Below are 15,312 nucleotides of genomic sequence, written 5' to 3'. Positions count from 1 at the left end.
TCGCGGATGGAAGCAGGCTACCTGACCCGTATGCCACACGGCCATGTGAATTACTTTTGCATTCAACCACAATTGTGGTTTCCCAAGACGTCACTTGAATGACTGAACTTCCAGCCAATCAGCGACATCGGGAAACCCAACAACAACTTTACACAGAAGACGCAAGTAGTACCTCCAGACTCTGATCTATACTGGTGCATTTAATATAATTTTAACCTCATCGAGGAACTCAATGCGAGGGTTAAATAAGTGATTGATGGTTGTTCATGTCTATGCAATTTCACGTATTGCTGAAACTTGGGATTCCACATTTCCATTGTCTAAGACTCATCTTTCCATAACTTTCGATCTTCCTGCAACTTGTGTGAATGTGTGAGTGCGTACGTTTATGTGTTAGATTAGTTTATATGTCTTAGATTTATCTAATAAAACCTTATTCATATTGAAAAGAGAAGTATCTTGTATTTTGTGCTTACAAGTTAATGCCTTAAACTGACGATTTTGTTACTGTGCTAATTGATAGTGTTTTCACTATACTTTGGATATTAATATCAAGCGCAGATTTGATGTTAAATGGCTCGTTCAGTGAATCGCAGGACGTCTCAGTGATCAGCCGTGAAACAGTGATTCTGTTCAAATTCCATATAAAATCTTAAATGATTTCCTTTGAGCTAAATTTGACTTGTTGCCCTTACATCCATAAGAACTTAGGACCTATCAACCAACTTGAGTACACTAGGTCTGCCACCTTAAGACCCCTAGACGCCCAGTCAGCAGGATTGTGACTTGTTTCCACATAGAACCATTGTTTTGGATCTGTAGAGTCTCTTATCTTCTGGACAGAATCTCTATTTTCTGTATTTTACCCATATTTTCAGGAATGAAGCATCTTGGTATTTGAACCCTTTGGAGATTCTCCAAGTCATAGAGCCATGCGTCGCACTTCGGGTTCAGATCAGAGGGAAGCGGTTCATCCCATCCCACCCCTCGTTTGCAAATCTCTTGGAGCACACTTTTCCCAGTCAAGATATAGGGAGCGAGAAAACCTAATGGGTCATACACACTCGCAACCAATGACAAAATTCCTGTATGAGTGGCTGGTCTTTCAGTAAGATCAACTTTAAAATAGAATGCATCGGTTTCTATGTTCCATTTTACTCCCAGCACACTCTGCATTGGAAGTTCATTGTAGTTACGATCTACATCCTTCACTGCACTTGCTTGTTCACTCTCTGGAATTACAACTCAAGACTTCACTGCTGTTGGACACAAACTTTGTGCAAATGCAGTTTTCCTTTTGCCAAGACTTCTTGTGCTTCATTAACTAACTTGTTGGCCTTTTCATTGGAATCAACACTGACAAGTTTATCATCCACTTAGAAATTTTTTCGAATGAAGTCATCTGGACTGACATGAAAGCGATGGAACATCTTCTCCACATCGCAAACAATCGCAATCTGATGCTCAGAAAATCTGCACTACACCCCAGACAGAGCATCCGTTAAGTGTGGACCTGTGAGTATGTGGTCATTTAGAGATGTACCTTAAATTTTAGCTGAGTAGTCAAACACAACTCTTATTTTTTCCAGCTTCCTGGGATGGTAAACCCCATGGTGCGGAATGTACCATGTGTAACCTTCTTTTGTTGTGGCAGCTGCTTCTTCGGCATCACCTTCTCTAAAAACACTGTCCATAAATCTTATGTAATCCTCTTTGTATTTTGGACTTCTCTCTAGTTTTCTTTTAAAATGTTTTAAACGAACCGTAGCAAGCTGTTTATTGTTTGGTAATTGAGGACGCTCTCTGAAAGGTAAGGGAATTTCAACATGTCCTTCTCTGTTGTGTTGAACACTTTTATCCAGCTGTTGGAGAAACTGAATGTCCTCCTGAGATATTGTCTTTTCTTTTGAGTCTGTGTCCTGAAAGTCTGCTTCTAATGTCCTGATTATAGAGGCAGGTGTGATAGCTGGGAGTTCCTTCACAGAAATGCGATGACAGAACCCTGCTACATTTCTGGAGCAAGTACTGGGAGTTATGGTTCCCACTATACTCCAGCCTAAATCTGTCTTGACCGCATGCGTATGGTTCATGATCCTTCCCTGAAATCATGTGGGTTGGCTTCAGAGCCCTTGGTAGCCAATCAGAAGCCCCACAGGACAATCCAACAAATCTGGCATCTTGTCTGCGACACTTGTCTGCAAGCTTTTTTGTGAGTAGGAATGCTTTCTTGTTAAACACCGATAGCAAGCTGTGATATATTGGAAATTGCATAAATACAATTATAAAACAAATTACACAATTTTACCAACTCAGAAAATTATCAAATGCTAATATTTGTTTGAACCATTTGAATACAATTCTAACTAGCATAATGTTAAAGTAACATCAACCAAAAAATTAGATTTCAAGGTGAAAATATACAGCGTGACCTGTAAATCCAAGGTAGCAACTCTTATTGCCAACCAAATTGTCCAAAACTTTGCAACGTTGCTGCTTTGCTGTTGTCATCACTGCAGCAATATCTTCTTGCATTGCACTTCAGCCGATAAGGAATTCAGTCATGCGAAAGACAATAAAGAGTTTCAATGTGACGAAATCATGTTGCCTCATTGAATGACTACATATATTTATTTTCCACCACTAGCTGCAATTTTCCACCGAGGTCGACTGGATACTCTTCACATGTAGTGCTTGCCACAATCTTCCCTTCTCCACAATGAGCTCTTGCACTCTTCCAGGGGCTTGAAAGCGTTTTTCACTGTAACAGCTCCTGAAGGTTTTCTTCTGATTAAAAGAATCATGCTTCAACTGATGTCTTAACGTTTATATTCTTCTTTTTAAAAAGTACAAGTGTCATCTTAATTGTCATCTTGATTATATTTCAGCATCACTTAAACATTGTGACACCCTTTGGATATTAACATCTTGACATCTTTACATCACGACACCCTAAAAAACTGAAAAAAAATAACCTGTGAGTGTGTTTCTGTTTCCACCGCAGTTTAACCAAGTCTGTTTCTTACTGAACCAATATCAATACACACAATACATTAACCTTGCAAAGTAACAGATGCAATCCAAATTATAAACAACATACCGTGTGCGCCTTCTAATCAAAAATCCAGGAGACATTTATGTAGACATTCTTTCTACCAATCGTACAATTAAACAGCTTTTAGGATGTGCGCATTTCGTTTGTGGATCTGATACTCACATGGCTAACTAGATCATGTGACAAATTCAGTTAATGTTACACATTTCACCAGTAAGTGTCACTATTACCCAGTATTTATAATACTCAAATACAAATTACAAATGAACATTACACACTATTCGTGAGCTAAATACCTTTTCACAAAAATAAATGACGGAAATTCAACCTTTTCAGTGACAGCTACAGGCCTACTAATTTAGTTTTAATCATTTAATCACCACCACATCGTCTTGTCTCCATTGGCAAAATACACGATTTGTGTTGATTGCAAGTGACGTCACAGGTAGCATATTCTACGTCACTTGCAATCAACGTGCAATTGGCGATTGCAAGTTACATTGTAATTAGATTATTTTTTATTGTCTTCACCACCTGGCTACTGTTGTAAAATGATGAGATATTCAAACAAAAAGTTATTAATAAATAGTACAAAATAAAAAAATAAAGACTGCAAGTGACGTCGCTAGTGGAAGCACAAGTTTCTGAGAATGCAAGTCAGACTCTTCTCGGTTTACGTGGGTCGGGCAGTGTTCTAGAGGAAGGGTCCAGGGTCAGAGTCCGGCGGCCGCACAGGTTCCCCTCTTCGGTCCGGGGCACGAGGGGCGCGGGTTCTTCTAGAGGCCGCATCCTTCTCATTGGCCACGGCGCTTGCAGGGGACGGACAGCCCGGCATCCTGCCCCATCGGCCGTGTAAACGGGTGCGGTTCTCGCCCGGATCGTGGCTTCGGCAGCTCACGTCTCTGGTGGCGCAGGAGTCCCTCAACGCACTAGTGATGTCCGATTCATGAAAAAATCGTCAAATTTAACCGGTTCTTCTTAGATAACCAGTTGAACCTGTTGGACTCTATAGCCTCTTTCACACAGCAATACCAGTAAATTTCTGTAAGATTACCGGAACGACTTTACAGGTAAATTCAAAAATGCGTTGTTCACACAGTCAACGACATTCCGTCTTTTTCCGGAAAAGCACCATTCACACCATTCAAAAATACCGGTAAATTATGTGACGTCATTAGTCTCTAAACAGCTGTGCTTGTAAGGTTATTTGTAAACATGGAGGGTAATACGCGATCAATGTTTCTGTTGTTGGTTTCATTTTTGTTACAAACTTTCGCATTTATGCAGCTGCTTTTGACAGAGAGACAACGTGATAGACGACTACAAACAAAAATACTTAATTATAGGAGAAAAAATGTTGTCGCTTGCATCCGAAGGCAGAGGCGATACCTGCAGCTAAAAAAAAAAACAATGTTTACTCATATGGCTACACAGAGGTCTGTGCGACGGACATGGGCCATTCCGCGTATACATGGGAAAGTGTTTTGAACAATTTTGATGAAGATATGTGGACGGAACACTTTCGCATGTTGAGAGATACGTTTGAGTATGTGCTGCAGCTTGTGAGACCCTTGCTACGAAAAACTACTGGCTGGCGAAAACCGCTGGAACCCCGACTGAGACTCGCAGTTGTGTTGTGGTGGTACGCTACCCCAAGTGAATACAGGACCATATCCTGTTTATTTGGCCTTGGAATATCAACAGTCTGCATGCTTGTTCGTCAGGTAACATATAATCAATAATAATAACAACAGAAAAATAGTAATAATAACAACAACAATTATTATTATTATTATTGCTAATAAGATTTAATTACGTTATTTGTTGTTGTTGTTAAACCATGTGACCCCAAAATAAAAGCAAAAAAAGTTAAATTTGTGGTAGAACTATACAAATATAATGAATAACACACACACACACACACACACACACAAGATAACAAAACCATGGTTAATTTCCGTAAGGGTAGTTGAAAGGAGTTCACCCAAACATAATTTATTTTAATTATAATTTTATTTTATTATGAAACTGAATGACTAAAGTTAAACTAACTTCACCACCGTAGGTAACATACTGTATGCTCTGAAGGCGACCCTTTGCAAGCGGTTTATATGCATGCCTCAAGGCCAGCGTCTCCAAAAAACCATTGATGGTTTTGTTGCCCGTGGCTACAAGATGTGTGCAGGTGCCATTGATGGATGCCACATACCAATAATAAAACCTCATGAGGACCAGGCTTACTGCAACCATAAAGGATGGCACTCTATTGTGTTGCAGGCCTTTGTGGATCACAATGTATGGTAAGAGATATAAAAAAAACCTCAAAGGCTTAAATGCACAGTGCTTAACACATTTATTACCAAAATCATTTTTAAGTTTCTGTAATGGTTAATAATAAAAATACTATACTATAAAACATTATTTAGTTGTTTCAGTTTCTTTCTTTTTTTTTTTGCCTAATAAATGACTATTTTTTTTTTTTAGTTTTAAATAATTTTTTCACAGATTCCTAAAATATTTGCTTTTCTTATGAAGGTGGTCTAATAAATCTAAGTAACTGTAGGTTTTAGTCCAATTCAGCCTTCTACTAGATGAAATGTATATATCTCAACGAGACCAGATGAAACTTCCCAATTATCTAAGCGAACAGAGTGTGTTAAAAATGGAAAAGATTGGATGACAAATAATTTTCTCCAATTAAATTCGGATAAGACAGAGATACTAATTATTGGACCAAAAAACACTACACAGAATCTTGTAGATTACAATCTGCAACTAGACGGATGTACTGTTACTTCCTCTACAGTCAGAAATCTGGGTGTTATATTAGACAGCAATTTGTCTTTTGAAAATCATATTTCCAATGTTACAAAAACTGCATTCTTCCATCTTAGAAACATTGCCAAGCTACGAAACATGTTATCTGTTTCTGATGCAGAAAAGCTAGTTCATGCATTCATGACCTCTAGACTGGACTATTGTAATGCACTTCTAGGTGGTTGTCCTGCTTCGTCAATAAACAAGCTACAGGTAGTCCAAAATGCAGCAGCTAGAGTCCTTACGAGGTCAAGAAAATATGATCATATTACCCCAATTTTACAGTCTCTGCACTGGCTACCTATTAAGTTCCGTATCAGTTACAAATTATCATTACTTACCTATAAGGCCCTAAATGGTTTAGCTCCAGCGTACCTAACTAGCCTTCTACCACGTTACAACCCATCACGCTCCCTAAGGTCACAAAACGCTGGACTTTTGGTAGTTCCTAGGATAGCAAAGTCCACTAAAGGAGGTAGAGCTTTCTCACATTTGGCTCCCAAACTCTGGAATAGCCTTCCTGATAATGTTCGGGGTTCAGACACACTCTCTCTGTTTAAATCTAGATTAAAAACACATCTCTTTCGCCAAGCATTCGAATAATGTATCTTTTAAATTGTGAGTGTAGTTGAATCTGATCAAAGGTGCTTTTTTATTCATTAGCTTGGGTTAAACTCATTTTACTTTGTTGGATCAGCAGCTATGCTAATGATGTCTGTATTTTGTTTCTATGTTTCGCCACTAGGATTTACACAAGCTCCAGTCTGGATCCAGAACACCTGAGAAGCGATGATGCTGACCCTCAGAGGACCTCAGATGATGCTAACCCTGAATCAACAAACAGAACTAAGAATAATTGCTAAATGTGTGACTGAATCATATAATAACTTAATTAATAATATTGATAGTTCATCGTCTAGCTGACTACGTCTTGTATTATTATTATTATTTTTTATTTTTTTTTTCTAAAATCCTGTCAAATGTGCACAAACTACTAGCTACTACTAAATATTGTAGAAACATAATTTTCTGTAAAGTTGCTTTGTAACGATTTGTTTTGTAAAAAGCGCTATACAAATAAGCTTGAATTGAATTGAAAAATGTTGATATTGTTTGAACTTGTTCTAGTTATGTGCTACAGAAGCTATATTTTTACAGTGTTATATTTATCTAGCTTTTATCATTAAGTGTATGCATATGCATATAAATTTGTGATTTATTTAATGTCTTCATTCTAAAATGTAATTTATATTGAGATAATACAAATTCTTGTTTTGTTTTTTCAGCTTTACGGATGTGTATGTGGGTTGGCCTGGTCGAACTCATGATGCAAGAGTGCTAGCCAACTCTCCCATATACCAAATGGCCGAGGCACAGGATGGGTATTTGTTTCCTCGTGAGGTACACCTTTTTTAACATTATTAAGAAACTAAGTCACACTTTAGTTTAGGGTCTAATTGTCACTATTAACTTCAAGTTTTGCATCATTAAACTCCTAATTTGCTGCTTATTAATAGTTATTAAAGTAGTTGTTAAGTTTAGGTATTTGGTAGGACTAAGTGAAGCAGAATATGGTCATACAGAATAAGGCATTTATATGTGCTCTAAGCATTAATAAACAGCTAATATACATGTTAATAAGCAAATAGTTAATATTGAGAATTTTAGGATAATAGTAAGAAGTGTTAACAAAAACTATTACCATGCAAAGTATTTTCAAGTTTCCAAAAAGCAGCAAAAGAGTTTTTGAAATGCCACTTATTTTGAAATAATCACACATTAATTTTTTTTACAGAAATCTATGGTGGTGAATGGAGAGGAGGTTCCCATCCATCTTATTGGAGATGCGACATACCCCCTTAAAAAATGGCTAATGAAAGGGTTCCCAAATCACCAAAATCTGACACTCAACCAGTCTCACTACAATTTCTGCTTGAGTTCAGCTCGAATGGTCGTAGAAAATGCCTTCGGTCGCCTCAAAGGTCTCTGGAGATGTTTACTGAAGCGCAATGATGTCGACATAAATATCGTGTCTGATATAGTTGTAGCTTGTTACTGACCGAGAGAACAACAGAGTAACTTATGACGTGCAAGCAGTTCGGAGGGCATTGGCAACACTGATGAGTTAAAGGAATAGTTAACCCAAAAACTATTTACTCAACGTCATGTAATTGTAAACCTGCATGAAGTTCTTCTTTCTACTTCTGTAGCAAGAAAAATATAATATGGAAGTCAAAGGTGCCCAACAGCTGTTTGGTTACCAACATTATTCAAAATAGCTTACTTTGGTTCAGCAGAAGGAAGAACTTCATGCAGGTTTACAATTACATGAGGGTGAGTAAATGATGAATGAAATATAAATATGACTGTACATTTTTCCATTTGATAACAACTTCCTTTTCAGGGGAATTTCTTAAGGGGACAGTTTATTTTTGCCTTAAAATTGTATTAACTAGGGTCAAGGCATAAAACATAACATTTTATTAATGTATTATTGTTTAAAAAATCATACAATTAACAAATTCATTTATATAAATACATTTAAATATTATCAAAACAAAATATTAACATGTATACTTATTAATATGAACAAATACTTATCGTAGTGCACAGAATACACTTGGTTTGCAAAAACACCAGGAACACTAACACTTGTAATTCCTAACATGTACAATTAAAGCATATTTTTTCTAAAATTTGAAGTGAACTGTTTTATTTTATTTTAGTCTAGTCTTGCAGATCTTCTAAGAATGAAGACTTGAATTGAGGATGGAGTGAGGCCTCTGCATCTTGATCTGGTGGGTGGTATGGTGCCATGTAGCTAGTGCTAGGGCTTGGAAAAGAGAAGTGTAGGCTGTGATGATGATGTTGTTGGTAATGTGGATTCAGAGGAAGAGACGTTGTTGGGGGTGGGCGCGTCATAATGTCCTTTAAGAGGTTTCCTTGGAACTCCATCATTTCCTTCCACATCGCCATCATGCTTGCCCTTTCCTCCTTCTGCTATTCCTTTGCCTCTTTGTGCAACCTTTCTTCATACTCTCTTTGCTCCTGTATACGGAGTGCTTCTTGCTCTCTGAATGGTGTTTCCATAGTTTGTAGCACTGTAGCTATGGAGTCAATCATGTGATCTTTTTTTTTTTTTTTTTTTTTACTTCTTCCTTGGTGGCTGAGTGAAACCTAAAAATACATGATCAATACAAATTGTAAGATCCAGGCACAGTTTCATTATTTTGAATGCCTATTGTTTTTATTTATTTATTATTATTATTATTATTATTTGCATTAATGGCGGCACCTGGCGGAAGTAGAAATATATTATATATCATCTGTTCACCTTTGGATTGATTAGGAAGAGAGGGTGAAGGGAAAGTCACTTTTTTTGGCTGACCGTATGCAAAAGGTATGGATGTGAAATAAATCTATTAAAAGTATTGTTCATTATTAGTTCCTGTTAACTAGTGCAAACATATAAAAACGTAAATAACCTTTTCATTTACCAAAAAAAAAAAAAACGAAACGAATATAGGCTATTTGTTATAACACGTTTATCATGTAAACAATGAATTAGTTCACCCACCTGTAACCTCATCCGTTAGTTCTGCATTACAAGTTGGTGCCTCTGTGTCGACCGACTGACTTGATGTGCTGCCATCACACGCGTCCTTATAAGGATATATATTGCTATAGCAACGCCAGATTGGGGTCCCTCAAAATTCAAACTACCAGTCAGAGCAACGGGATTTGCGTTATGACTGGATCCCCAAATGGATTTACAAAGCTCATGATACATCCAAGTTATTCTTCCATTGCCACTTTGTTTATGATGATCGTTAATTTTCATATATTTAAGGCGTAATGTTTTCAATTTACTGATGACCTGACTTTTTGTCGTGAGGATGCCTTGCTCTCGGAGACGGTTAGTCATTTTATCATATGTTACTGTATCACTAACAGTTCCTCTAAGATTACGACAAATTTCTTCATCCGCACGGATAAAGAGAAGCGCTTTAATTTCACTGTCACTCCAGTTGGATGACATTTCTTTTATTTTGGTAAACAAATGCGGAGTGAATGCGTCACCTCCTGCGTCTGATTGTTTTTTTTTTTTTTTTCTTCTTTTTTTTTTTTTTTTTATTTTTTTTTTATTTAACATTCCTTCAAAAATACAAATATGATACAGCATATATCAAGTAAAAGAGCCAGGGGTTCAAGGATGACCAAACAATTACAAATCAAAAAAAAAAAAGTAGAAAATAGTAAATAATAGAAAAAAATAAAATAAAATTACAATAAAACAAAATAAAGAAATAAGAAAACAGATTACACAGCCAAAATCTTCCTCTTCCTTCAAAATATAAGATGACAGTCAGATAGAAATTATACAAAAACACCAAAAAGTGAGCATACATTCAAAGTTTTAGTTGCCTTTTTGTTACAGGAGGTAGATAAAGATTTTATATACATTTTAATATCTTCTAGAAAGTAAGAGAAGTGGGGCGTGACTTTCATAACCTTACATTTGTGGATAAAATATTTTGCAAGCAAAATAATTAAGTTGCAGAGAAAGTAAACATTTCCATATTGCTTCTCAAAAGTGAAAATTCCCAACAAAACATCCTTAAAGAAAAGCTCAAAGTCATTGTGTATGAAGTTTACAATGAATTGGCAAATATCTTGCCAAAGTTTTCTTATGTAAACACATTGCCAAAAAAGATGCAGGACAGACTCTGGTTGTGAGTCACAGACACGTACAGTTCACATCTATGTTTAATTTGAATTTCGACACAATAAATGTTTTAACAGGATAGTACTGATGAATGAGCTTAAAAGAAATCTCTTTAACCTTATTTACTAATAAATACTTGTTAGGAAGCGTCCAAACTTTTTTCAACAAAATATTTTTCACTGATCTATTCAATTTTGAAATAGCATGAGGAGTGGAAACACAGTCATTAAGAAAAAGAAAACGAATATTTCTGTTATTTTTCAGTGTAGATTTAAAACATATCCCACCTACATATGTGTCAACTGGGTCAGGGAGAGGCATTTCAGAACTTGTCAAAGCACTGTTATAGCCCTTAAATAACATGATTACACCATTCGGGATAGCACCAAATACAGTGGCAAACTGTTTTGGAGTAACAGGAAACTTATAGTGAGAAAGAAATTCTTGATAAGTAAACAAGTAACCACTATTATGAAATAATTGACTAACCCGATTGATACCATTCTTAAACCAGTTTTCAAAAAATAGGGACTTATATTTATAACAGATATTCTTATTATTCCAAATGAAGTAACTAGTTGGAGAAAAATTGTGTTTGAAAATCATAGACCATGCCAAAAGTGCTTGTTTGTGGAAATTAGAAAGAGCAACAGGGATCTTCTCAATACTGTAGTTACATAATAATAAAAAATTCAAACCTCCCAACTGTGAAAATATATACTCTGGTATAATATTCCAAATACTGAATGGATTTTTCAAGTAGTTCCTCAACCAGTTGATTTTAAAGGTATTATTTAACGTTGAAAAATCAACCAAATTAAGACCTCCGTTACTGTAGCTGTTAGATAGAACAGATTTTTTGATGTAATGCGTCTTATTTTTCCATACAAAGTTACATAATTGTTGATCAATTTTTTTACACATCGCTTTATCAGGTTCTAAAGAGATGGCGGCAAATGTTAGACGTGAAATCCCTTCTGCCTTGGAAAGGAGTATCCTTCCTTTTAGAGACAAGTCTCTCTGAAGCCACTGATTAAGTTTTCTTTTAGTTTTCTCTAAAATGGGCAAGAAGTTTAATTCACATCTAAGTTTTGGATTTTTGGATATTACTATTCCAAGGTAGGTTAATTCCTCTTTGACTTGGATATTACATATGCTGGAAACAGAGAGTTGCTTAACTGGCATCAATTCACATTTGTGCATATTAAGAAGAAGCCCAGAAGCATTGGAGAACATTTTAATAGTATTAAGAGCTAAAGAAATCTGGTCTGAATTTTTAAGGAAAAGGGTAGTATCATCAGCCAACTGGCTGATGATGATTTCCCTTCCCATGATACTAATCCCTTGCAAGGTACTATTCTTAATGTGACTGGCTAATAATTGAGTAGTCAATATAAACAAATATGGTGAAATAGGGCACCCCTGACGTATACCTCGTTGCAGATCAAATCTTGGAGAAGTACCATACTTAAGCTTAATTGAAGAGTTACCATGAGCATACAAAGTTTTAACAGTTTTAGTGAACAGGTCCCCGAAACCAAATTTTTCTAAAGTTTTAAATATAAAATCATGTTCTATAGAATCAAAGGCTTTGTAAAAGTCCAGAAAAAGCATATAACTATCATCCTTCACTAACTCTGAATAGTCTAACAAATCAAGAACCAACCGAATATTATTTGAGATGTGTCTGTTTTTAAGAAAGCCTGATTGTGTTTCATCTATTATATCCTGTAAAATAATTTTTAAACGTTTTGCAAAGATTGTAGCAATAATTTTATAATCACAATTTAAAAGACTGATTGGACGCCAATTGTCTATTAGTAATAAGTCTTTTTTAGGTTTAGGGATAAGAGTTATTAAACTTTGAGTTAGGGTAGGGGGGAGATATTCCACCCTAATGCTTTCATATATAACTTCTAATAAGAAAGGGGCCAAATCTTTTGCAAATTTTTGGTAAAATTCTGAAGTAAGGCCGTCTATGCCTGGTGATTTGTTAACTTTTAAATAGTTGATTGATTCAAGGACCTCAGATAATGTAACGGGACGATCACAAAAATCTTTGTCAGGAGCACTAATATAATTAATATTGTCTATAGAGTTCATAAAGGATATAGTGCTGTCATAACAGAATTGACTGCTATAAAGATTCTTATAGAATTCAGAACAATGTTTGCCAATTTCTTTTGGGTCTTCCGAAATAGATTTACCAATTTTCAACTGATGAATATTATTTTTAGTTAGGGATTTTTCCAACTTAAAAAGTAAGCCGTATTTTGTTCTCCTTCTTCAAGCCAGCGTCTTCTGGACCTTACGAAAGCACCTTGAGCTTTTAATTTATAAAGTTCATCCAATTTGTGCTGATGCTCGAAAAGACTATTACTTTCCTCCAGAGATAAGCTATCAGGGCATTTGGATGAAAGGTATGCAATGGTTGAAATTATGTTCTCTTCTTGTGCTCTTTTGAGTTTAGCAACTTTACTACAATAACTTCTGAAATATTTCTGCGTCTGATTGTTATGGTTGGCCCTGAATAGGCGTCATACGTCACCACGTTCTGAACTCGTACGTGCTTATACCGGTAATTTTCCTTCTGCGTTCACACACAGCAGAATTCCGGAAATGTACTGGTAATGTTACAACTTCTCACACCGTTAAATTGCCTTAACGAATTTACCGGTATTTTTGAAAAGATTCTGTTCACACATGATCACTTTATGACAATTTACCGGTAATTTTCCGGACATTTCTGTATGTGTGAAAGGGCTATATGTTTAATAGGAATAAGAGATGATTTATGAAATATCTGTACTGTATTTATAGTTAATGATGACACATTCACAAATTGAGTTTGTACTAAACAGAATATGAACACGAGTAGAGCAGCTGATGATATTGAACTGCAGCACGTGCCGGTTAGAGCGGTTCTCATTCTCGAGTCAAGAACCGGTTGCATCGGCTTTCGGATCATCAGTACACTGAACTGAAAACCGTTTCTTTCGGACACGTCCGATTCGAGAACTGAGGAGCTGATGATACTGCGCATGCGTGATTCAGCGTAAAGCCGATTGACTCACAGAGCATCTGAACCGAACTGGTTCTTTTGATGATTGATTCTGAACTGATTCTGTGTTAATGTTATGAGCGCAGGAAAACCGAAGGCTTGAATGAAGGGCAATCTGGCGAAATGTAAGTTCATTTAATAACAAATACATCGCAATAGATTATGTATATTAAGTGGATCGTTGTTTCTGCACTGATGACACCTAATTTATTTACTTTATATCTTGAAGACTTAAATCCTCGTATGCACATTATTGCTGTTTCTGTATTTGGGTGCGTTGTTGCAAAATTGTAAACGTTTCATGATTATGAGGTTTTTAGCTGACTATAGTTATGATTTCTGACTTTATATATTTGAATGTTTGATAGACTTGACGCCATTACATCATCGCCAATGACGTCACGTCATTATGTCTAGTGTAAAAGAACCGGTGAACCGGTTTTTTCAACCAGTTTATTGAATCGAACCGGTTCGCGGAAAAGAATCAAACTTCCCATCACTACAACGCACCCTTCCTGGACCCACAAGGACACCAGTGTGCATGCACGGGGAAGAGAAAGGGCAGGGTTTCATATTTTTTTGAAGCACCCCTGGGCACCACCATTGGCTAGCGGACCCCCACCTGCTGTTAGCATTCCATTGACTCCCATTCATTTTGGCGTCACTTTGACAGTGAATAACTTTACATCTGAGGCATTTAAAGACTCCATTTGTCCATTCATTATTTCTAAAGAAGCACAAAAATGTATAAAAGGCCCCATTACCTTGTATCTTATGTTGTGGCCCATTAGAAGCAGTTTTTGTAAAAAATAGGCTAACAATTGTGGCATAACCACAGTAGAGAAATTACCGTATGTACAGGAGGAGAAGCTTGCAGGCAATCTGCAATCGGGGGGACGTGGAGGCATGACGTCAAGGGAAAAGCCCATAGAGAGTCCATAAAAGCAACGGACATAATTATTCAACAACGTCTGCAAGATTCGGCGTGCGATTCAGATTTCTCTTAGCACAGCAGTTAGAAGACTTACAGGTTGTTCAGGTGACATTTACGTTACAAAGTTCAGTTTGATTCTATGCAGTACGCCCGAACCCCAGGAAGTGCGTGCTTCTAATTGACTTCACTTGTTTCCGTTGAATCCAATTAGGTCACTGTATCCATTTCTTTTACTGTCTATGGGGAGAGACCAGTTTCTCGAAGAGAGAGAAATGAAAGCGGAAGCAAAAGTACAGACGAGAGTGGGAGGAATCAAAAAGCATCAGTGGATATGAGTATCAAGCCAATTGTGCAATTGGTTGGCGAGTGTTCTCTGTTGCGCACAGTGGCTTGTCAGATGTGCGACAGCAGGCTTCCGGAGAACAACATTCATACACTTTACAATAAGGTTCATTTATTAAACATTAGTATATTAACTAACATGAACTAACAATGATTAAGAAATACATTTGTTACAGTATTTATTCATCTTTGTTAATGTTAGTTAATAGAAATAAATCTTTTCATTGTTTGTTCATGTTATTTCAGTGCATTAACTAATATTAAAAAGATTTTAATAAAGTATTATTACATGTAATACAGTAATTGCAGTTCATTATTAGTTAATGTTAATGTAGTTAACTGTTAACTAATGAACCTTATTTTAAAGTGTTAGCGATTTG

General features: G+C 36.4%; 1 protein-coding gene across 2 annotated transcripts; it reads left to right on the top strand.

The window, feature by feature from the left end:
- Positions 1-3,709: 3,709 nt before the first annotated feature.
- On the top strand, positions 3,710-8,600 carry LOC113062742 (protein ALP1-like). Of its 2 annotated transcripts, XM_026232703.1 has the most exons (4): positions 3,710-4,776; positions 5,118-5,352; positions 7,156-7,270; positions 7,665-8,600. In XM_026232703.1, exons 2-4 carry the CDS (start codon positions 5,168-5,170, stop codon positions 7,926-7,928), a joined length of 564 nt encoding a protein of 187 aa, XP_026088488.1. In that variant the 5' UTR covers positions 3,710-4,776; positions 5,118-5,167; the 3' UTR covers positions 7,929-8,600. The 2 variants fall into 2 exon arrangements, 1 of the variants encoding a protein (XP_026088488.1); XR_003278579.1 differs by lacking the exon at positions 5,118-5,352 and having other exon boundaries at positions 3,710-4,122.
- The last annotated feature ends 6,712 nt before the right edge of the window (positions 8,601-15,312 follow it).

Source organism: Carassius auratus, chromosome 45 (assembly GCF_003368295.1).
Source record: "Carassius auratus strain Wakin chromosome 45, ASM336829v1, whole genome shotgun sequence".
NCBI lineage: Eukaryota > Metazoa > Chordata > Actinopteri > Cypriniformes > Cyprinidae > Carassius > Carassius auratus.
This window is presented reverse-complemented; position numbering and strand designations above follow the sequence as displayed.

Coding starts and splice junctions, on each gene's coding strand:
- LOC113062742 (XM_026232703.1), top strand. CDS start 5,168: ATGCCTCAAGGCCAGCGTCTCCAAAAAACCATTGATGGTTTTGTTGCC. Junction 5,353..7,155: donor TTTGTGGATCACAATGTATG/GTAAGAGATATA, acceptor TTGTTTTTTCAG/CTTTACGGATGTGTATGTGG. Junction 7,271..7,664: donor GGTATTTGTTTCCTCGTGAG/GTACACCTTTTT, acceptor TTTTTTTTACAG/AAATCTATGGTGGTGAATGG.